At 37.0% G+C, this 23,828-nt stretch overlaps 1 protein-coding gene across 4 annotated transcripts in view; it reads right to left on the minus strand.

Moving 5' to 3' along the window:
- The window catches only part of TFPI (tissue factor pathway inhibitor), a 44,082-nt gene extending 20,521 nt beyond the window's left edge, over window positions 1-23,561 (minus strand). For 3 of the 4 annotated variants that reach the window (XR_014228411.1, XM_082314390.1, XM_082314392.1), the window contains exons 1-3: window positions 23,391-23,561; window positions 11,144-11,263; window positions 2,240-2,440 (exon numbers count right to left, since the gene is read on the minus strand). Coding sequence is in view for 3 of the 4 variants with exons in the window: in XM_082314390.1 (XP_082170516.1) it covers window positions 2,240-2,440; window positions 11,144-11,258 (316 nt within the window). In the remaining variant the exon portion in view is untranslated. Of the gene's footprint in view, window positions 1-2,239; window positions 2,441-11,143; window positions 11,264-21,043; window positions 21,199-23,390 lie in introns of all 4 variants that reach the window. The other variant, XM_082314391.1, reaches the window with a different exon arrangement.
- Window positions 23,562-23,828: the final 267 nt, after the last annotated feature.

Here is a 23,828-nt window from a genome sequence, read left to right on the forward strand (position 1 = left end):
AAAAGTAGCATATGGAAACAGAACCTGCAAATCTTTTTAGCAATTTTTCCCTTCATTTTAAACACCTGTAACTATTTGAAAAAACTTGATCAACCTTGTGGAAGTGTAAATAGGTATTAAGAGTATATAATATAGTATCAAGACTATATAGGTCATACAGACAGGAGAGAAGTGATTATACCTACTGGTCAAGTAAATGCCAGACACCCTGAGCTGTACTCCCTGCTCTGATTGTAACACAATCTATGGACTTCACTTATTTTTCCGTTACTTTACCACCTTTCTTTTTCTGTCAGTAAAAGGGAAGATAATATATTGCTTATTTACAGTACCTGGCTTATTGGTATGATCAGTTAATGTTTGCAGATTCTGAGGATTAGAAGCATTATAACTAAAAAACATTATTAAAATATTACTTAGGGTAATGTGCACATCAGCCCTAGCCATTACTCTGACGCTAGAATGGGAGACAGATACTTACGTTGATGTTTAGCATAAACTTAGTGACACGATTCATGGTAACTTTTATTAGGAAATACAGATGTGTTGTGAAACAGACAATGTAACAGATTTAAGGCCTGGTCTAAATACTACATAGATGTGATTTCTGGAAGGGATGGGAGATGGCTAACAGAGACATTTACATCTATTACAGCAAAGCACGGTGCTATAAATCAGCTTGTCTTATATATATAGTCCATTTGGGTCAGAAAACCCAAAAAGGAGCTTCTGAAATCAATTTTCTAATCTGAGATTTCTGGAAGTATTTTTTTCTAACTTATATAAATTTGCTGTGCTTGAAAGTGACCTAAGCTAGTCCTAGAAGGTACAAAATTTATATCCTGCAAACCAACTCCGTGCCTGTAGGACATCAGCGGATTGCAAATTCTATGGAAAGGCCCAGGGCTAGAATAAATGATGAAAACAAGGCAAACAAAGTGACACCTACAGAGATCTGCATAGCAGTAGGGTGCTATCAGGGTACATCTCTAATAGGCAGAAGAGATTAACAGTTTTCTTCTGATTTTGTTGCCCATCCTCAGAATAACCTGTAAACTGTTCTCTAGTGCAGGATTGCCCAGCATCACTCTCTTGAGCTCAGTAACACTTAATGACATATTTTGCTGCTGGGCATATGTGACTGAAAAGTACCTTCTATTGAGAATGAATCCTTCTATCTTACCTCAAAGTCTAAATAAATGGACATCCAATACATGAATTCACTTGGGAAAAAAACCACATAGTTGGTATAATATCTGTGAGTTATCACACACCTTTGAGGAGCTCTTTATTCTGGAATTTTCTTTTGCCCCCCTTCAGTACCTCCCTCACTATCACTTCCTGTTTACACAGCCAGACACATTCCATTTAATTCCCATGAAAGCAAGATCTGTATTAGGTATCCAGAGGAAACTCTGAATAAGACCTGACTTCCTTCAGTCTCTAAAAATATGAACTTGTCAAATTTCTAGCTCCACTGGCATTAACTTCCAATTTTAAGAATCTTCTAACTTTCAGTCACTCCTGTGAGGAAGAGGAGTCAGTTATTTCACAATGCTGAAAGCCTTCATTAATCACAAGGATCATTTTTAATAGCAAACGCAGCATTCCCAAAGCACCTTCTGCATATTCTGCTGTGTATCGTATTTTGGACCTCATTTTCCTCTTTCTAACGATCAAGTGATGAGGTTTCAACACAACACATCTTCTGTGACAAACAGCTATAACTCACATTTTTAATGAGAATTATTTACTACTGTAGTTCTAATTGTGTTGAATCATAGTGGATGTCCAAGATTTTGCACAGCTTCTATTAGCTTCTCGCGTGAAGGAGAAACCTGGGATCAAAAATTGGGTTAGATACTCTGAAAGCAATAAAGAACATCTGTGCTGCCCACCAGCTTAGCCCAGTCTCAAAATCAATTTCAGTTTAAGAACTCATTCAAAACAGGGCTCTAGCTAGAAAATAAGCTTTCTTGCATTGGTCTTTCTATTCCACAGGTCCACTAAAAAAAGTCATGCTTATCCTTCCAATTCCTGAATGTTTGCTTGCACAATGTAAAATAATTCAGATGAATACAACATAGTATAATACTTGGGAACGTAATTAGAGGCATCATATTACTGTATTTATAGGAACTGAAGAGGGCCTCTGCTTCCAAAATCTATATGGTTTGTAGATGAGAAATAACAGATGCAAATAAAGAGCTAATAGAAGGATAAGAGAATGGCTACTGGCCTGTTACCACACACTTCTGCTGACATTCTTCCAGTGTTAGAAAGTTGTTCTCATTGCCATGGCATCCACCATATTCAAATATTTCACACTCACGGCTTTGAATATTGAAGTAATAGCGCATGTGGATTGCTTTGCATGGACCTTCATCTGCTTTCATGGCACAGACTGAATGCCCTAGTTTCAGTGGTGGCAAAGCAGCACCTGTAATACAGAGAAGTAGAATAACCGTTATTAAGTTCATTTGCTTCTCTGCACAGCATAACTTCAAAATGAGATTGCTTGCGTCTTCTGCTAGAGGCACTGCATAACATCTGGCTGTAAAGCTCTGAACACACTAAACATAGAAGTAAAAATAAAATAATAACCTGCATTGGAACACAAATGCCACTCAATCAAACCAAATGTGTGGTTTCAATTTTCAACCAAAACAGCTCATATTATAAACTTTAACTCCTTATCATAAATCTCTAAATAGCTGTGGATAGTGTCTTATTCACAGGAGCTAGTGAGCAATTCTGAACAACAAATACATTGAGAAAATCCTAGTAGCTCCCCAAGACACAATGACTACCACTGCATAAGAAAAGGCAGAAAGAGGGTTCCTTGTGCTCTCTTCCATACACTGATGGTGAACACAGCTCATAAAGACATCTCATAGCAAACAGTGTGGGATGAACTAAGCAAGACAGCCCTGCAGAGGGCACCATTCCCCTATCAGATTACACTTTACTTGCACATAAACCCATCCGGTACAATTGAAAGGTCATCATACCGTCTTATTTTCTTTGATCACACTGTTCTTACATTAGAGCTTTCAAGAGCTAAGAAGTACACAACTAGAAAGTTAAGGTGAAAAGAAACTGTACCTTTTCAAATCGTGTTGTTTCTGTGTCTTTCAATATACATTATTAGGTCAGGGGATGTTTTGTAAAAATTGTCTCATATATTGCGAAGAGTAACACTGGCAAAGTTTTATACTGTCAATGTCTATAAGGAAATTCTGACTGACGATCCAGTTTGCGATACTGTTCTCTTATCAATATATGGTTTAATATCTTTTCTTGTTTTGCTTTTCCAAGGAACTATTTTACCCTGGAGGATTTTGAAAGCTTTACAGAGCTTGTGTGCTTGCAATAGCAGCCAGAAGAACAGACCTGAAATTTTTCATTCATTCTCCCAGAGCTAATCAGAACACTGATGTCTCTTAACATGTATAGGCAAAAATATCTATCAGTGCTCTTTGCACGGCCCAGGAAACAGGATGAAAAAAAAAAAAAAAAAAAAGGATGAGGACAAGAGTTTATATGATCATTGCACAGCTTCCTACTACTAACAAGATTGTTTCCAGTTTTACGTAAAAGAATCCACAAAAATCAGGCTTTATGACATGGTAAAAAGGAAACTGGTATAACTACTACCTACCTGCTCTGTGGATATCTAATTTTAACATATAAATTTGGTCTTATATAATCTTTAAATGAAATGCACAGCTGAGATAAATCCTCATAAATACTGAGGTCAATGAAGTTTACTAGTTTTATTCCATTTGAGCCATTGATAACTATTAAACCTACAGAAAAGAAACAATTTTCAGCACTAAAATATTTTAATTCATATCATTTAAATCCTTGAAAAATTAACAACCTTTATTACACAGCTACCATCAACACAAAAAATGTACCGCACAATTAGATCTTCCAAAAATGAACAATTTGGTGTTAAAATACAGATTAAGAGGACTAATTTCAAAGTTGTCATTAAATATTCAGTCCCTAAAATAGTTTGTGACTGTTCCCTCATGAGTGAAATTATATTTACAGATTTTGAAGTTAGGAAAATAGATTTGAAAAATTATTGAAGACTGTCTAATAGGAAATGTGGATGAATCAAAAGAAACATTTTAAAGAGATGTTAGATTCAGTAAACTTCCTATGGAGCTCAGCTTGCCAAACAGATTTTTGAATTTTGTTTCTTGCCAGTTTCCTTATCTGGGTCTTCCTGAGTCCATGAAGAATTACAAGTCACAAGAGATTCAAAGGTGGACCTCAAAGGTCTAAAGTTCTCCAACAGGTTTGGGAATCCTTTGGAAGAGACTTAAAAAGGCTCAACTTGAAAAGCTGAGAGAATATTGCATTGCAAAATGAAACTTTGGAATTCCCCCACTCAGTAAAAGGGAAAAAATGGCTTCAAAACATCAAAGGTTTCAGTAACTTTACCAAACATTCAGAGCTCCACAGAAACAGATCTAACTCAGATGCGGTTGGGGTGAGGGCTGGCAGCTGGCTTATAAACATGTTATTTTCTTGGCACACAACAAATGAGATCTCCTACTTGACCTGTGTCAGTGACCCAGTTCAGTCTAGAAGAGGTTGTGAAAACTTACTAGGTTTCCTAACTACTGGAATTTCAGACAAGGGGTTATGTCAGCTCATTTTGCTTGCTACATTATGCCACACCAATGTTGTGGGCTATCACAACAGAAAGAGTGTGCAAGCATAGTTGCAAACTACACAAAGATGATGAACAAACAGCTTAGTAGAGTTTATCTTAGGAACTTTCTGGTCTCAACTCCTAGCCTATTTCCCATCAAACCCACAGAACTAAACCATTGTTTTGCTTACCTCCTAAGGCCTTTCCTCTGCAGTCATAGTGACACTGTTACCACTGTCAGACACACTGACATCTGCCACAAACATAATGACTATCTGTGTCACACTTCTTGGCAATCAGACATTTATTTTCTTAGGAATGCTAGCAAGTTACCATACTTTGACTAAAATCTGTACCCTGTGAAACCCCCAGGGGCCAAACCCTCCAACTTTGAACAGTAACTAAGCGACTGAAGAAAAAAGTCTCAAAGGGATTCATGGGAACTGAATCATTCTTGTGTCTGGGAACAGTGAAAGAATTCTTCCCTGTTATTTTACACCTGGGAACACTTAACTCACACAGATGATATAAAATTAGCTTTCCTTCTCAGATTAGAGCAGCAGATGAGAAGGCAAGCATGAGTGTTTGGTCAGTAGATCTGCATGGATACAAATCTGCCTGTACTCCCTTCACCTGTGGAATTGCCCTGGTTTCAACTGGGATAGAGTTAATTTTCTTCCTAGTAGCAGGTATAGTGCTGTATTTTGGATGAGAATAATGCTGATAACACACTGATGTTTTAGTTGTTGCTAAGTAGTGCTTACACCAGTCAAAGACTTTTCAGCTTCCCGTGCTCTGCCAGGTGCACAAGAAGCTGGGAGGGGGCACAGCCAGGACAGCTGACCCAGACTGGCCAAAGGGCTATTCCATACCATATGACATCAGGCTCAGTATATAAACTGGTGGAATTGGCCAGGGGGCAACGATCGCTGCTCAGGGACAGGCTGGGCATCGGTCGTCAGGTGGTGAGCAATTGTATAGTGTATCACTTGCTTTGTATATTATTATCACATTATTATTATTACTACTACTATTACCACTATTCTATTTTATTTTACTTCAATTATTATACTGTTCTTATCTCAACCCACGAGTTTTCTCACTTTTACCCTTCCAATTCTCCCCCCCATCCCACTGGCAGGCAAGGAGTGAGCGAGCAGCTGTGTGGTGCTTAGTTCCTGGCTGGGGTTAAACCACAACAGGAATATAGAATCATAGAATGCTTTGGGATGGAAGGGACCTTTAAAGGTCATCTAGTCCATCCCCCCTGCAATTGGCAGGGACATCTTCAACTAGATCAGGTTGCTCAGAGCCCCATCCAGCCTGGCCTTGAATGTTTCCAAGGATGGGGCATCTACCACCTCTCTGGGCGGTGTTTCCAGTGTTTCACCACCCTCATTGTAAAAAATTTCTTCCTCAGATCTAGTCTGAATCTACCCCTTTTTAGTTTAAAACCATTACCCCTTGTCTTATTGCTACTGGCCATGCTAAAAAGTCTGTCCCCATCTTTCTTGTAGGCCCCCTTTAAGTATTGAAAGGCCGCAATAAGGTCTCCCCGCAGCCTTCTCTTCTCCAGGCTGAACGACCCCAGCTCTTTCAGCCTTTCCTCATAGCAGAGGTGCTCCATCAGGGGTCCGTACTGGGGCCAGTGCTGTTCAATATCTTCATCAATGACATAGACAGCGGGATTGAGTGCACCCTCAGCAAGCTTGCAGATGACACCAAGCTGAGTGGTGGAGTTGACACACCTGAGGGACGGGATGCCATCCAGAGGGACCTGGACAAGCTGGAGAAATGGGCCTGTGTGAACCTCATGAGGTTCAACAAGGACAAGTGCAAGGTCCTGCACCTGGGTCAGGACAATACCCAGTATCAGTACAGGCTGGGGGATGAAGGGATTGAGAGCAGCCCTGAGGAGAAGGACTTGGGGGTACCGATAGATGAAAAACTGGACATGAGTTGGCAATGTGCTCTCGCAGCCCAGAAAGCCAACCGTATCCTGGGCTGCATCAAAACAAATTCTTAGTATAAGGCCTCCTCCTCTGCTCTTGAACACTGGAAGAAATTGTTCCTACTACATATTAGGTCCTGAGTGAAGAGCACAGGATATGACACATAGGGAAGATGTCTGTCAGGAAGGTCAGTGAATATTGTTGAGTAGAAACATGGGAAGTTAAAACTGGAAGGAATTTTAATGGAGTTTCTCATTCAAGTTTTGGTGTATTTCTAATGGTACAAATACCTTGAGACCTTTTCTGCCAACTGTCCAAATTGTTCTTAAACTCCGGTGAAGTAAAATTCCCCAGCAACCTGATGCAGCCAGTTCTAGGATTTCACGACCCTTCTCGCAAGACAGGCCTTTTTTGCAATATACACCCTAAATATTATTCTTTATTACTTATTAAATAATTTTGTACTTCCTTCAGTGTATAGACAGAATAATGTAAAACTATCCAGTCTTTCTTTTGAAGACTTTTGTCTCCTCTTAATTATCTCTATACTAAACAAACTCCCTTTTTCCAGTCTTTTTATTTGCCTTGCTTTCTAACCCTCTTACAACTCTCCTTTGGATCTTTTCTTACTGGTCTGGATTACCGTTAAAGTGTGCTGCCCAGAGCTGGACATAATCTCCCTGAGGCATTACTGGCACCAAATAGAGTGGAATAATTATCCTTTGTTTTTTTCTTAATACATCACAGAATGACTTGCCTTTTTTTTTTTACAACAACATAGCATTATTTTTGTAATACTCTGCAACTTCCACTTACTTTCCAGCAAATATAACCTTGTTATACAGGTGCTTCAACAGTTATTTTCCACCTTATACTTATGAATGCATTGACTCTCCTTCTTAAGTATAGCATGTTGCATTTGTCGTTTTAAAATGAAAATGAGTTTAATCCTCCACATTGGATCTGGCCCTGCTGGATATTTATTACTCATCCAATTTAGGCATCTGGTCCAAATAAACTTAGAAAATCTATAGAATTATAGAACTGTGCTACCCTAGACCAAGAATATTGAGTTTGTTTTGCTAGAAATACATTAAGTAATGGTTACAGCTGATGCTCAGCATCACACAGAAGTGATTACTTGACATACTAAAACCAAAATAAAGCAAAGCAAAACCTCCTCTCCTTCTCCCCCCTTCCTTGAATTTTTAATTTAATGACTTTATTACATCAGCTACATAGGTTTTCATAACAGAAGGCACTTGGTGTCTGCTGTTCTGTCTTAACAATCTTTCCACTCCATAGTTTCTGGTAAGCGCGAAGTAATGCTGATGAAATGGCTCACAATGAGCATGAGTTCAGTGCAGATATTTTATGTCACTACCTTCTTTCTCCATTCCTTCAGTCTTCCTACTTTTGGCAACTGCCAGAAACAGGATACTGGCCAAGACTGTTCCTATACAGCACAGCCGTTCTCACATTTATTGTCATTCACATGGCAACTTTTGCAACTCAAGACATGGCTGTTTAACATGTGAACAGCTACTATCAACTAACATGCAGTAATTTCATTGTGAGAGCTCTGATAATCTGCAGTTAGTCATGCTGTAGCCCTGAGCACATGGACCTTATATGATCAACGCAAAGCACTGTTATCATCTTACTAGTAAGCAATATAATATTACAAAACCGGAAGTGGTGAATAATGTCTCTAATCCTCTTATATGAATACAAGTGAAAACAATACTTTTTCTTCTGGCTTTAGGCATAATACAAGACTCTAACTTGACTTTGAGACTCTTAAGGATAATCTGCAGGGGTATGTTAAAAATACATCCTTTTAATTAGAAAGTGAACTGACCTGTATTATACCTATTGCACGATAGATATGAAAGACAACAGTATTATTCCACAGTTGCTTTTTGGAACAGAACTATATAAATTGGGAAAATAAAACTTGGTCAGGTATATTTCTGACTTTTTATGTAAAATACTTTCTGGTTTTGTTTGCTTAGGTTATGGGTACTCAACCTTATATGACTTTCTGTGGTTATCCTTAATTATAAAGATATGTTGTCATCTTTCCAGGCTTTCTTGTAAATGTCTCCTTTTGATAAGTCATATCAATACTAAGCACCTTGTCACTAATGAATAGCTGTTTCTTCTCTCTCCATCTTTGTCACTTTGACAGCTTCCCACCCGCACACTGTTCAGTGCTCTTCCTACCCATGTGTTTCCTAACGTTTCTTTAAGCAGTCACACTTATTCTTGATAAACTTTCACATGTGAATAAAAAGCACATTCAACTTATGAGTCATCTTCTTCAGGCTTTGAAACATCAACTAAAGTGCTCCCAACCGTATAAGGTATTACTGAACAATATACATAAACTAGTTATTTTTATATCTTTTATTTTTGTTATCACCCTTATTTATGGGTGGAAAAATGACAGTTTTTGCCAGAAGAGAACAAATTGAGAATCCTTTTTATCCCATTGGACTTGACTTGCAACCTTAATTATTACTGTAATTTAAATACTAATGGACAAACACCCCCCTCTTAGATTCACAAAGCACTTGTACCCAATGTGAGCCAAAAGTATGATGTAACGAATAATGGATGCACCCAACTTATTTTATCCCTTAATACCTGAAATTTATTGAATTCTAGGGTAAAATATGTCAACATTTTATAACTATCTAACTCAGAAAATAAATGCTATCAGTGAAATTCCAGCCTACAAAATTTCTACAGTTAAATTCACTGAGACTAGAATTTCACTCTTAGGAAACCACAGATATAATTTTAATTAGCAACAATCTAATCATTTTATAGAAACAGAGTACTGCAAAAATTTTTTTTTGTAAACACTGCAACTGAGTCTTCAGTAGTCACAAAAACAGGGTCCTACTTTAATTTCTAAGCATCACATTTGATTGTTTTTCACTTTGGAATACAAGCCCAAAAGTTCAGAACTCTTCCTCATACTAAATCAGTTACTGGTTATATAATATTAAATGGCCGGTTGTAGAATAATCAGTGATAAAGTAATGCCCAATAAAGCCTATTTAATTTCCTTGAGATTATTTTCTTATTTTGTTTTATAAACCAACTAAATAAACATAGGAAAAAAAATAATCCAGCAGATTTCTTGTTCTGGTGACTAAGTGTGTTATTTTACCAAGCAAGACAATTTGGCTTTCATGAACTGCAAGCTTAGGCTAAGGATTTTTATAAAACTAAGAGTTGCAGGGTAGAGCAAAGATAAATGTGACTTTGCCCTCAAACAAGAAGGGCATTTATGTACCTCAGTGTTAAAGAGAAACAAATTTATTCTGTATAAAACAGTCTTGACTACACAACCATGCTAAGCATATGCTTAATGTGGAACTGTGCATAACTTAAACTGTAGTGACTAAATGTGACACAGTCCTAAAACACTACCTTCATTTGTAGGATAGCCATGATTGTGCATAATTAATATTTTTGTCTCAAGGAACGCTGCTGCAAAAGACTGATAGAGAGAAATAATCTGATGGAATTCGGACAAGACATAGGCAGATTAAGTAGAGTGCCAACACAAAAAAAATGTTCCCCTTTGCTGCATTCCCAGTTAGGTTTCAGAATCAGACCTGTCAAATGGGAGAAGTATCCACTGCATAGTTCTCTGCAGCTTAAGAAAGAGATCACAATTGTAAATCATTTTCTCAAAGAAGAATATTTTAGTATGGCCCAAAAAGTGTATTTTTGCCTCATCTGCTTTCTCAAAATTGTTTGGGAGGAAATTACATCTTTCACAATGATGTCCAGTATAGAAGTTTGATCCACCTTACTTAATTTCAATGAAGTGAAAGTAAACAATGATCTTAACAACGGTAAGAATCTGAGAACCTCCTCAGTTCCAACAGTCACACTTCTGACGTTACTTTTCTTAACAAAAATCTCTTTCTAACTTGTGAGTTTTTATTTATCCAGCAATATCAAATCACTTGGGGCCATACAAAGAGCTTCTTCAAGGCCCAGAAAAACAACTAGGGTAGTAATTGCATCATCTTTAGACCAAACTTTGCAGATTAACTGTGACTCAAGAGGGCTGTGCACAGGACAGAGTAACATCAGTCTACAATGTTATTTGTCATGTTTCTGCTCCTTTTGCATGGGGAGATAAAACCTGAGTTTACCAGCTGTATGTTCTTTTCCCTAAACACTAAACTTTTCCATGAGTCCTAAAGCAGAGCTTTAAGGGAATAATCTTGATATCTAACACAATGTTTGATTAGGATTAGAAGTTCCAAAAAACATGGGAAACAGAAGCCTTTATAGAAGGCAATTTTGCTAGAGCTTAACGTAAAATTCTGAGCATCTCCCTATTAGTTAGAAACCAGTGCATTTTTAGCTTACTTCCACTTTCAAAGGTTTCCCAGAAAAATTCTCAAGTACAGAATTACATCTACAGTGCATTTTAACATAGCGGATTTTGTTATTTGATATAGTTTTATGTGTCACTTTTGTAACCTCTTACCCAGAACATCCTCTTCTTTGTCATCATCCAAGTCAGTAGTTGCATGCCCAGTGACACAGACGAACATCAAGATAAAGGTTAAAGGTAAGGAACATCCCTTCTTTCTTCCTTTCATCTTACCTGTATAACATATAAATGACAATATACACTTCAATCAAACTCCTTGAGTGGTCTGCAAAAGTCATTAGCAGGGTTGGGCATAGCCATATGGGTAGATATACAAACTGGGAGCTTTGGAAATAATGTGAATTCTGTTAGTATAATTATATTGTAAGCACGATAAAAAACAAGACAAGATTTATAGTTGTGCTCAGCTGATTGCAAGTCTCCTGTCCCGTCTCCAATACAGATTAGAGGCACTGCTATTATTTTTATTTTAAGCCACAATTCAAATCACCTCCCAGAATACATAATGATGTAAAATGTAGCACTTTGTACTTTTAATGTCCTGATCAGTTTTACACTATGTATAATTGGCTGGCATGTCCAGTCCTTCCAAATAAGTTTTATTCTGCCTGCAGACCCTAGATTCATTGCTACAAATATACGACTCTATTTTTAACAAATATTTAATCAATCTATAGTTACCAAGTTCCTGGACTTTTGTGTAAGTTGTATTTCACAGGAGTCGGTGAACATGGGCAACATGGGCTTCAATGCTTTAAGAAGTATTTCATATCTTGTAGATACCTTTAATATTGAAAGCCTCACTTAAGTGCAGAGTTGTTATTTTTCACGTAGGATCAGGGCAACCATAGTCATTCACACAAAGAAAATACTTTTATTCCATGGCAGCTGACATGTTCAAGTCGCCAAAGATGAGGTTATGCATGCACATATGAGAGTACCTCTGGAAAACTTTTGCTTTAACTTTTTTAGAAATACATATTTTCCAACTAACTAGAAGTTCCTTAAGGATCTCTGAATTCTCATTAGAAAACAGGCTCAGTATCTCCTTTAGCTACCAACAGATAGATTCCCTATAGATATCCTCTTTTCTTAAAGTACAATACTAAACTTTGGCTAATTAATATTAACTTAATAGAAATTAAAGATCTAAGGACTGGGAAGTTCCTAGCTTTCAGACAGTGTTATTGTCTTTAGTGTTTTTGTGTACATGCCTGTGAAGATAGCACGTCTGCATCACCTAAAAAAGTGAGGGCAGGAGGGCCTATGGGAGGAGATGAGATGACCCGTCATTGTGCTTGGCATACACCTCAATAGTAGGAAGGCTAAAGAGATGATGCTAAAGCGGCAGGTGACACTAATAGAAGTCATCTTTAACAGGTTAAACTTTTCTCCGAGTGATGTATGTTTGTCTATGAAGCCAGAAGTAAATCATAGCTATGGTTTCTAGGAAAACACTAGCAAGCAACGATGTCTCAGAAAGGCGAAATTTGCACAGAGAGATTAACCAATTTGCCACAGCGACTCTGAACTGTGCCAGAGACAGAAAGTGCAGTTATGTCTTCAACACCAAATCAGAACCAGACTTTTCATTTCTCTCTTGACAACTCACCAATTTTTCCTTCCTGCATACTCAGTGTTTTCCTAACTTGCAACATGTGTAGTAAAGAAGAAACGTGTTCTTAAAAATAAGTCTTGGTGAAATTACAGACCAGACCATGGGTAGCACTAATTACTTGAATAATTTTTTAAATTGACAGTTCCCTTTAGAAGGCTTCAGTATATATTGTACCAAAAAAACCCCAGAGATGTCTTTTTTTTTTTTTTTTTTAATTGTAAAGGAACAGAATTTTGGGGTCAAAGGAATTTCTATTTTAGCTGGAAAATACAACAGCGTTAATTTTTTCATCATAATGCTTTCCTGCCAAAATAAACAAAAGAATGCATGTCTTTCATTCTGTTTAAGCTAAATTTTTAAGCTTAATTTCTACATTGACGTATAAAATCCTTTATCCAGATGAAGTCTGGCAAAAAGTTTGGCAAAATAATTCAGATCTCATTTCATGCTATTAATCAGGATTTTTAAGCAAACTTTCCTCAAATATTATTTTTTACTTCTATGAACAAATTCAGAAATTATTGCTTTCTAGTAGAGATGTAATAACTACTCTTGAAATAGAAACCGACTTGGTACAAATTCTGAAACATTATGTAAACTGAGAAAACATGCAAGAGCTACAATCGCTCATTTTCAGGTATTTTTCAAAGAAACAGAAGTAGTGTCCTTATTCATGTTTCTAACTAGAACCCCAGTTTTACGCTCCTATACTATTTTACATATTAAAATTTAATCTAATAAGGTACTATCTTTCTCCAGCGACAAATTTCTAGTGATGTGTTTGCTCCATTCAGAGTGAATAATCCATAAATAATTTTTCCCGAACCTCTTTACTGGAGGAATGACTTACGGGCCACTTGACTGACCATAGGATATCCCTACAATATCGCTAAAACACAGAGAAAAAAAACAATGGCACTGTGCTATGGATTTATCAGTTCACTCTAACATGCCAGACATTTACACTTAATTACATTCATTAATGCTACTGTCTACATTTACTTGTGTACCCCATCTGCTCTCATTTGCCTTACTTTTTTGTCAGTCTGTTTGGAAGTCTCTTGTTTATATGTGACAATTATGTGCTAGTTAATTATTCCCATTTTCTAATGCCATCCTCCTCCCAGCTGTTGTCCCAATGTTATCTCATCACTGACTTTTTAAAACATTACACTATTAAAGGAGAGTCTTTACTGAGATGCTCATTGCTATCCACTAAATACTTTTGAGTTACAGCACCCGACATTAGCGTTAGCATCCTCTCTCTTTGGGATATTCTCAGTACTTCTTGTCATTATTCACGTAATTTTCAAGTTTTCCAATCAATCAAAGAAGAGATATTCCCTCTCCATTTTTTTTTTCTGAGTACAGTACATACTATAACTTAAACTGAAAGCAAAGTAACTGTTCCAGACCAAGGGCGATGGCCAACCTTGACATTACTGTCGCAGCTTCAGGAAGCTTACCCTGAATTTGATCAGCTTCTGTGAAAGCGGATGAAGTTTAAAGCCAAAAGATCCACAGAAATAGATCTCTTTATACACTATCTGGCAAAAATAGTGTCTTAGACTTCAGACGCTAGAAATAAATCACATATGTTATAAGCAAAGCTTTTAACATATCAAAATAATACCACATTAGAGTATAACACAAATCCAAAATAAACCAAGAAAACATCTTAAAAAGGGAGTTCTATTGACTATATTTCTGCACAATGTGAATAGAAGTAACAATGTTTCTTTTCTGCTTTCATAGTCCATTCTACAACTGCCAGAAACAGACTACCAATTACAATGCATTTGGCCTAATACCAGATTTTCTTCCATGCGAAGCTTTGTGGTACATGGCCTTGGAAGAATTTTACTTTTTTATCCAAAGATTAGAGAAATAGTTACAGGCATTCTTTTTATTCACCCCTGATAAAAAGTCCAGTCATGTTTTAAAAGAGGAACAAAATAACTCTGTACAAGGTAACCTGAAGTTGTCTAAGGTTGTCTTTATCATTTGAGAGACATCTGAGTTCTGACGTTAGCTTGACATTAACTAAAATTAAAATAAATCCACAACTAAGAAAAATTGTATGGGGAGAAACATTAAGTAAAAAAGGTCAAACAACTTTACAAGAATAAGTACTTAGCATTATAATGCAAATACAGGTGGTGATAGTTCGACATCATCTAGGCTGAATAAAAGCAGAAATATCATCAACTATTCAGATTTGATACTTAGACAGATAGTAATAACAGATCCTAAACTTTCACATTTTGCCTGGTTGTTGTCAGTTCATGGGAATGAAAAAATTACAACATACACTTTCAATTTTAGTTTTTTGAAATGACATGGGAAAGGGTAATTTTCTAAGTCATTGTTTTCCTTAGAAGTTTTAATTTGTAATCATTGGCACAGTTGTGACCCTTCATAAAGGAACGTGCAAATTATCCCTGACCTCAGTTGCCCATGGATTAATTCCAAGTTTGCCCCTGGGCTCTCATTTTCTATATTTGAGCTTTTCCAAACATGATGGCAAAACTCTCACTAGTTCAGAAAACTTCTATTTGAATTTGCTTTTGGATCACTCAAGTTGAGGCTTTGCTTCCTTCTTCCAGGAATCTGCAGAGTATAGATTTAGATTGCAAAATTTAGTAATCCATTTTTACTTAGTCATCCAATATTCCCAAAAGTCTGTTCCCAAACAGAAGAAAAATACAGGAAATAATCAGATGGAAATCCTCAGTAAGTTTCTATTTTTCATTTGAAGGTGACTCTTTAAAATAGAATTTTGTATATCATGAGCTACTGTATATAATTGTCACTGTGTGATTATGAGGATAAATTAGTGCATTTGTACAGAGACCCAAAATCTTACCAGAATACAGTATTTCTATTCTTCCACTCAACTCCTGTATTTCCCTGAAAAGCGTATCTTGTGAACAGCAGGGCTTCCTGATCCTGGGGCAATTTCCCGGGAGGAAAAATTTAGGCTTTATAACTGCATATCTGCCTTACCGCAAAGTCTACTGATCAAACAATCTCCTTTATCTTCTTGCTAACCTTCCCCCAAGGTCGTGCATTCCCAGAACATTGTGTCAGGTATGGGTGGAGGTAGGATGAAGGGGGTGAAGGTTTTAGTACCGAAACGCTTAAATCCTTCTGTAGCTTAATTATTTCTTATAATTCCTAAAGGAAGAGTGAAATCCAAGATCAAAGTGAACTTTGCACTGCTTTTTCAATTAAAAAACCCAAGCCCTCTAGAAAAGTCCAACTTTTCTGATTTAACGTTCAGCTGCCCAGTAACAGAACTTTAAAGCTGTAAGCCTCTTATGATATTCATTTTATTTCCTTTTTTAATGCATTGTGTTTATTTTTCCTTGTATTTATATGTAAAGCACAATTCAAAATACTTCATCTATGACGTTTGGCTCAGTAAAATATCAAATGCACACATTTGTGAAGGACTGTCTGTCATGGGAAAGACAGGAAATGTTTTGAGTTTAAATAATTAATGTTAAACAGTTTAATTACTTAGGCCAAATTCTGAAAATCTCTAGGAGTAAATATAGCCCCTTACTCCAGAAGTGTTCTAATTTAGGACAGCCAGGAATCAGTCCAACATTAATACCAGCTTTTCTCTACACTGAAGTGTCACTAATGCAATTTTCATAAATTCCTAAGACATTTTCTTAGGAATTGGCACTCTACTGCTCCCAAACTAACTACCTTTTGATTGAGACATTTTTATATCTATAACAAACAACATATAAGTTACTTGACATAGGGGATCAAAGGTCTATGGGTAATAATTGACACTGATTTATTTACTGGTGTAATTAAAGGCTTTCATTTGTCAATAATGACATTAGCTTCCCTCAAGCTGGAATACAGGTAGACAAAGCAGACCACAAGCAATTAAGGAAGTTCCCAGTAACAGATCATTATTACCTGGTCTTATAACCAGGCCTTTTTTATCCTGCCACCTCAACACAGCAATATGAGAAAGCTCTCAAGACTTTTTTTTTTTTTTTTTTTGCTAAAGACAGACAAGTCAAACTCAGTGTATTTTCTGTGGAGTTTGCAGCCTTTGGAGTCAGATCGCGCGCGTGCGTGCGTGCGTGCGTGTAGATATATTTACTTAGCACTCTCTTCAACATCAATTTCTATAGTTACCAGAATGTTTAGAACCAAACATTTCTTCAGCATAGTATTTGTCTCTAACTAGCTAACTAGAAAAGGCAAAATAAAAGCTAGCATTTCCGGAAGTAGCCAAAAACAGACAGCTTTAGAAAATGGCATAAAGTGACATTGTAATGACTGTAAAAGTGACTCATTCACACTGACAGCCCAGGAAATGGAAGCACACACACAAAACAAAAAGGCAAAGGATGTAAGTAAATAAAGGAATGAATAGCAGGAGATAGGACATGCATAGTCAGAGGTTGAATTTAGTACAGCCTAAAATTAAAAAGGACTAATTAGACAGGATTATAGCGCTTCTGATATAAAAGTAGACCTTTTCCAGTTCGCTATATTTCACAGGCATGATATTTGCCCTATAGTATCTTGTACTACCTACTAGGACTTGTATGACAGAGATTTAATTAGACTGTACCGGTAGCATTGTCTCCCAGCTGGCAGAGTCAGTGAGTTCCCTTAAAAAGTATTTTATTACATGTCCTATTTTGCAGCTGTTTGAAGCATCATGTTTTCTCATTTACTTTGGAGTAAGTATGAAGAATGAAGTAAGTATGAATTCTATCACCTCTGCTCTGATGTAAACTGAACAAAGAATGATGATACATGCCCTAGTTTTATAGGTCCCAGAGTCAGTGCTGGTCTCTCATTCAAACTGACTTCCAACAGAGCAAAGCCTTGCAGCGTCACAGCAAATTAATAAAAAGGGAGGCAGTCTACTGTGGATCATCAGCACGCAAACATTACTGATTGAAAGCACGAGCTATGGAAATTCCCACCTGCCCCCAACTTCTCGCCCTCCTGTGCTGTTCAGTGGCAGCCCTAAGTTTGTATCAGTCCTGAGACCAGAAACTCCATCAGATTCCTCCAAGAACTTCAAAATTCCTTCTTGTTATGAAAGAGGATTTTGGCTGGTTGCCTACCTTTCATCATTTAACATAAATGTTAACTTGCTGCTGCACTATTCCAGCCTCCTGAATTCCCAAGGGAAAATGGGGAAGTGAAGTGAAAATTGGGAAGTGAAAACTTAGAAAAACAAACCCACTTTGGTTCTGTTTGCATTAAGGTTGTAAACGGTGCTTTGCAAACACAACTGATAAACTAATTGAAAAGGAAACCTTGATGTTTTGAAACTGAAACAAACAAACAACAAAAAAAAAAACAAAACCAAAAAACAACATTAATAAGCTTACCACAAGAACACCCTTCTTATTTCATATAACTATAGAACTCTCTTGCTTTTTCACTTTGTCAACTCCTTTCACTTGTGCTTTAAAACTGTTTTCCATTTTCCCAACTTAGCTCCAGGACCTATTTATTCCATTCTCGTAGTCCACTCACACCTGGCACCAGGTACTTTTGCCATCCTGTCTCCACTCAGCTTCTCTTGTGACAGCTCCGGACCCTAATTTTCTCCTCCAGTTAGTTCTCCTTCTCACCTGGCTCAGTCTGGGCCTCATAGCCATGATATCCATCACCCAAGAGCTGGGAAGTGCTCTGGAAGGCAGAGAGATGGTGAGAGTATGCCTTGGCAAAAGTAACCTGGAAGTAATTTTCCTAACTCCCTGATCGTGCAGCACAGAGCACCTGATGCAACAGTCCAAGTGAATTATAAACTCTGAAGTTAAGAGTGATTTTCAAAAATAGCTGCACTTTTCGCAGGAACACTGAATTTGCCAACATCAAATCATATAACTACTTGTGATACCTTTATGGAGATTGACGAATGACTTTGTAGCTAGTTCTACTAGCCTTAGGGAAAAAAATCTAAATTAAAATACATGGCAGAGGACCCAACATTATGAGCTTATCATAAAGGACATACTGAGAACATTATTTGAATTTCAGTTTCCATCTCACAGAATACCGATTCAAACAGAAATAAAGAATTAAGCCAGTGATTTATTTAGATGTGGCAACTGCATCTATCTGACACGCCACATCCCAATCTGAGGTAAATCTCTACTCCACATATACAGCCTGTTTTCATTGTAATGTAGCTTTCAACATGGAAAGGAAATATTCTTTCACTCTTACCAAAATATTTTTTAAATGTGGACTAAACCAAATTACTAGTTTACATAATTTCATAAATCTTAAAAAACAAAACACCAAACCCACCACACTCAAACCTGTACTACTTGGACAGAAACTATCTGTTTGTAGCAAAAATGTTGGTCATTTTCAAACAGAGAATGCCTTCAGCCTCCTAATAATAGCTACTCTCAGAGCACAAAAGCCACTAGGAAAACACAGAGGAGCAATATTAGTTATGGTTTTAGGAACACAACATGGCAGTCCCAACATTAGCATTATAAAGCCTCTACCTTTTTTTTTTCCCAGCAGTTTGGACTGGAAAAGCATAGTGCATGTTTTATTGATAAATAGTCACATATTTAGAGGTCAGTTAACTTACCACAACCTTCTTTTCTAATGGAGAGTCATTTCAGTGCTGTATGTTTATTATCAATCCAGTTGTGAGTAATTTCACATTTTACACACTACAGAAATGCAACTACTCAATTTCACTAAAGTGAAGTCGTCAGTTACTGAAAATATAACAGGCAGGCATAGGAGGAAACTACCCGCCATACTGATACCTCTTGTGACTGATTTCGACCACGTTACTATTAACCTTTTGTAACCTCATCATCACACAGATTACATTTTGCACACATACCAAAAATCAAAATACCACTTTCCTTGCTTTGTCAAGCAAGTTTAGCTCACCCCGTCTATCTTCCCAGCTGGAGACACCATGTAAATTTTTACTGCAATGGGTGTAGGAGCTTTGGATCATCACACAGGTCAGAAATGCTGCAATTGTCATCAGTGGGAATATCCCCAGATTCAGACTGCTTCAGATTATCACCCTACAAATACTTAAAACCAACATAAAAAAACACTGCCATAGAAAAGAAAGGGTCACACTCCCTTCATCTCCCACCATAGTATAGATAGTGCTGCTTATTTTGGTGGCAGTGCCAGCTTCTGTGGACCTAGAGCATTCATCAGATGAGTCTCAGAGCACAGAAAACTTCAGCCTCATCTTTCTACACTATCTTTTCTCTGACTGATGAAAGCATAAATCATTTCCCAGGACCTCATTATGTTAAAGATTGTACGAATATAGAGGAAAAAGGTTGCTTCTAGGCCAAAGTAGAAAATGTTTACAGAAAATGCTGATACACTTTTGCAGACCTGTGATGTTCATAAAAACTGTACCAGCTAAGTATTCCCTTCATATAACACTTGTATTTCTAATTTACTTGCCGCAATTGCTACTTTCAATATAATTGTTTTAAAATCAGTTCTTTTGGAATGCTCTATTTTCTGGAAGAAGGTTGAACTTTCTTGTGTCCAGATCATATCCTGGGTCAGCATGTTCAAATGCCTAGTTTTATTTTTTCACTAAACAGTAAATATCAAATTAACCAGTTAACTTCAGACATATACTCAGTTATGAACGGCACATATCAGGGAAGATGGCAACAATACTAAAGATGGAAAATGAACAGCTGTATTAACAGCAACAGGAAATAATTAAGGAAACCAAACAAAGGAGTTACAAGAGAAAATTAAAAGTCTATTTTGCTGTGAAATAACTATGAGAGGAAAGGAATTATACAATTCCCCATATGGCTTTGCTTCATTCTGTCCCCAGGGGCACTCTGTCCCTATTGTAAAGTAAAAACAGTTTCATAAGAGAAACACATAGAAGTAGGTAATTTGTCCCTGTTTTTTAAAACAGCTCTCCCTGGTTTCAGCGTGAAGAACAGCTTTAGATATAAAGATCCCATCTTCAGTCCTTACCAAAACATCTATCCAGTTCCGGTTTCTTTAGGAACTATCAGATTCTCCTAGTTTTTAGAGAGAAAATATGACTGTTCATAATGTAGCCCAAACAAGGAGAAATAGAAAGTACTGGAATTAGATTTTAAACAGTTTGCTCCAAAATTGTGAGATATGAGAGTCACGTAATTCTTGAGGCTCCTAAGCTCTACTGATGTTCTATTTTTTTATTTTAACATGTCTTTTCTTGTTCCTGTACACATGTTCTGACTCCCTCTGGCAGACATTCTCAGAACATACTGAATGCACACCAACAAAACCATGATAGTTACAAAGCACTTCAAGCAGCTACCACTTTATTTTAAAATGCAGAAGAGAGTTATTGCCAGAATTACCTTTTTAAAGTAAGAGTAGGTGCTAAGGCAGTTTCCCAGAATGTGAAAGATGGTGTCAATGGCTCTTTTTTTCCAGAGGAGATTTAATATTCATGTTTCCAGAAACTATCCTAATCCCATTGACATCTCCGTGAGAGTAATCTGTGTTCTCTGCCCTAAAAGTAATTAAAGACCCACAGAGTCAGACAAATAGCATAAAGGGTATCGGTGCCCTTGTACTGGAGAACAGACAATCAGTGCCCTTGTACTGGAGAACAGACAATCTGAATGTTAGTATCTGCTCCTGTTTATGCACTTAACTTGGAAGGGTTTTTGGAGAAACATATAAACAGTCCTTCAAGCTAGATCTGGAATCCAGTAACTCTCCTTCTCTGACTGTGGGTGTGGCCTAGCTAGAGGTGAGATTTCAAACTCACTAAAGGCTCTGGACGTGTCCTCTGAAAGCCTATTAGGAAGCTTGTTCTTTTATACCTTTGCTTTTTTTCCTAGACACACACTGTATCTCGGGCCACTCTTCCCCAGTCTCTTAAAATTTCCTCTCTGACAGAAACTCTGCCTCCTTTTTGTACACTCTCCCTCATTGCCCTTTAGATCTGACACTAATCCCTAAAATAGTTATCAGCAATTCATAAGCTTTTACCATAAGCCTTTCAAAATTAACTCTCGATGATATTAAGGATAGACAAATTCAACGCCATTAATTGTTGTATCTGTCCTGGGTCAAGAAGATCATACGACTTTAGCTTACAGTTATTCTGCATTTAGAATATTAGCTAGATGACTTTTCATTACCAATATTAGTAAACGTGGGCACTGCACTAAAAGGCTAAATGCACTTTAAAGGTTGAAATGCATTAAATCTTCAGATTGCAAACCATGCAATGCACAATGTAAGGATAAACATGAAGATTACTGAAAGTCAATTTAAAACACACTTGGAGATTCTCCAGCATAAAAAGTTATAAAAATGTTAGAGGTATGGATTTATCAACCAATTGCCCACACGACTACTTTTTAACGAACCTTTTCATGTGGGACATATTTGACAGAAGAAAAGGCCCAGAGAAGAATGTGTTTTAATCATCTTTAGCTCCTCAATATTCCCCTAATTGTGTGCATTACATACAAAGTAAACTTGATTAAAATTCTCAAATTCAGCTTAAGCGATAATCCAAATTAATTTACTGTGGATACAGATACTTGCTACCTTCATAGACAATCACAAACTCTCCTAGTAGAATTAAAGAATGAGCAGAAGATTACAAAGGGAAAAGGCTGACAATTTTTCCCAAGTAGGTGGCTAGCAATTCCTACAGCATGCCTTTGGTGTTCATATCTATACTGACAGCTGGACTTCCTGTCTTTGCATCTGTCCATAAGACATTCAGGAAGGAAGGTTTATATCTTTACATGTTTTCCATGAAGTACTTTGATGACTAATTTCCAGAGTACTGAGTCACATTGACCTTTCACATACTCCCCCCATCCAAATTGTTATTGTTCTCCCTATTCCACTCTTGCCATTTTTACATGCCTTTTCCTCATTTAAATTGTATTTAGATTTTCTAAAACATACTTATTTAAATTTTAACTAACTTTTTTTTTTAAATACAGGCTAGTATCACTGGCTAGCATCACTGTTTTTCATTAGACAGTTACTGAAAATGAAGTTTATGTCAATTCTTCCAAGTAAAATATTACAAAAATCACCAATAATATTCTGGGGTTTTGGAGGGGGTGATGGTGGTCCCCTCCTCATTGTTCAAGTGTTTTTAGTTTCTTGAGAATTTCAATATACACTGTGAGTGAAATTGGCTTATAGTAGAATCCGCTTAATTTGTTTCTCCTAAAATGTTCTTGTACTTCTCAAAATATTAATTCCTTTAAACGTTACATGCCTTAGAAGGATTTGAAATAGCCTGGCAGACCACTCTGCCTGAATCAAGCCTCCCTCGGAGTTACTGTAGTGGAGAAATTGTTTTAAGAAACAAGAGCTTTTTTTCAAACTCCAGCTATCGATCAAAATTAACATATTCACCTTTAGGATGGCTTTCTTTCAAAGAACTGTCTTGGAGCTCAAAATACCTTAGTCTGACATTCTGACAACTAAAGATTATTTGCATTAGTAATCGTAAAAGTATATTCATTGTCCTCCTGTTTCAAACTTACAGAGAAAGAGAGTCTCCGTTTTCACAGCACTCATTGCTGGACTTTGAATCTAAACATCTGACTACTACATCTACCACATTCTACAGAAAACATAACAGTAGATACTCCTTTCTGCCAGCTAAAGAAAAAAAAAAAAAAGATCTCACATAAAACTGAAAGTCTGTTACAAAGTACTCACCAAACTCCTAGCAACAGTTCTTGAAGTAAGAAAGAAAGAATTTCTGAATCACTGCTGAATATGATCCTCCCCTACCAATTCGCGTTGAAGGGGTGTGGTGTAAAGCTACAAAGGCAGGATTGCAACCTGATCTTCCTAGAGCAGGCTCCTGCCTGTGGATTAATCAGCTACCCGTTGTTTTTGGTTTTTGTAGAGCACATGGGTTCACTCTGGGTAGAAGTCAGATATCTGCAGCAGCAGCAGGGACGCTTCCTGTTTAAACTTTTCAGCTCTGCCTGCAATTTAGAGCAGCTGTTTTCTAAACAGCACTAGCTAAAATGAAATGCCCTTTTAAAGATGAGAGACAGTCTGTAGGATATCCTATTCATTGTACCTTGCAGGCTTTGATATGGCTCATGAGGATACTATCTTCACTGCCTATTTTAGAGAGATATGTTG

This window comes from Platalea leucorodia (assembly GCF_965183815.1).
Source record: "Platalea leucorodia genome assembly, chromosome: 5".
NCBI classification, from domain to species: Eukaryota; Metazoa; Chordata; class Aves; order Pelecaniformes; family Threskiornithidae; genus Platalea; species Platalea leucorodia.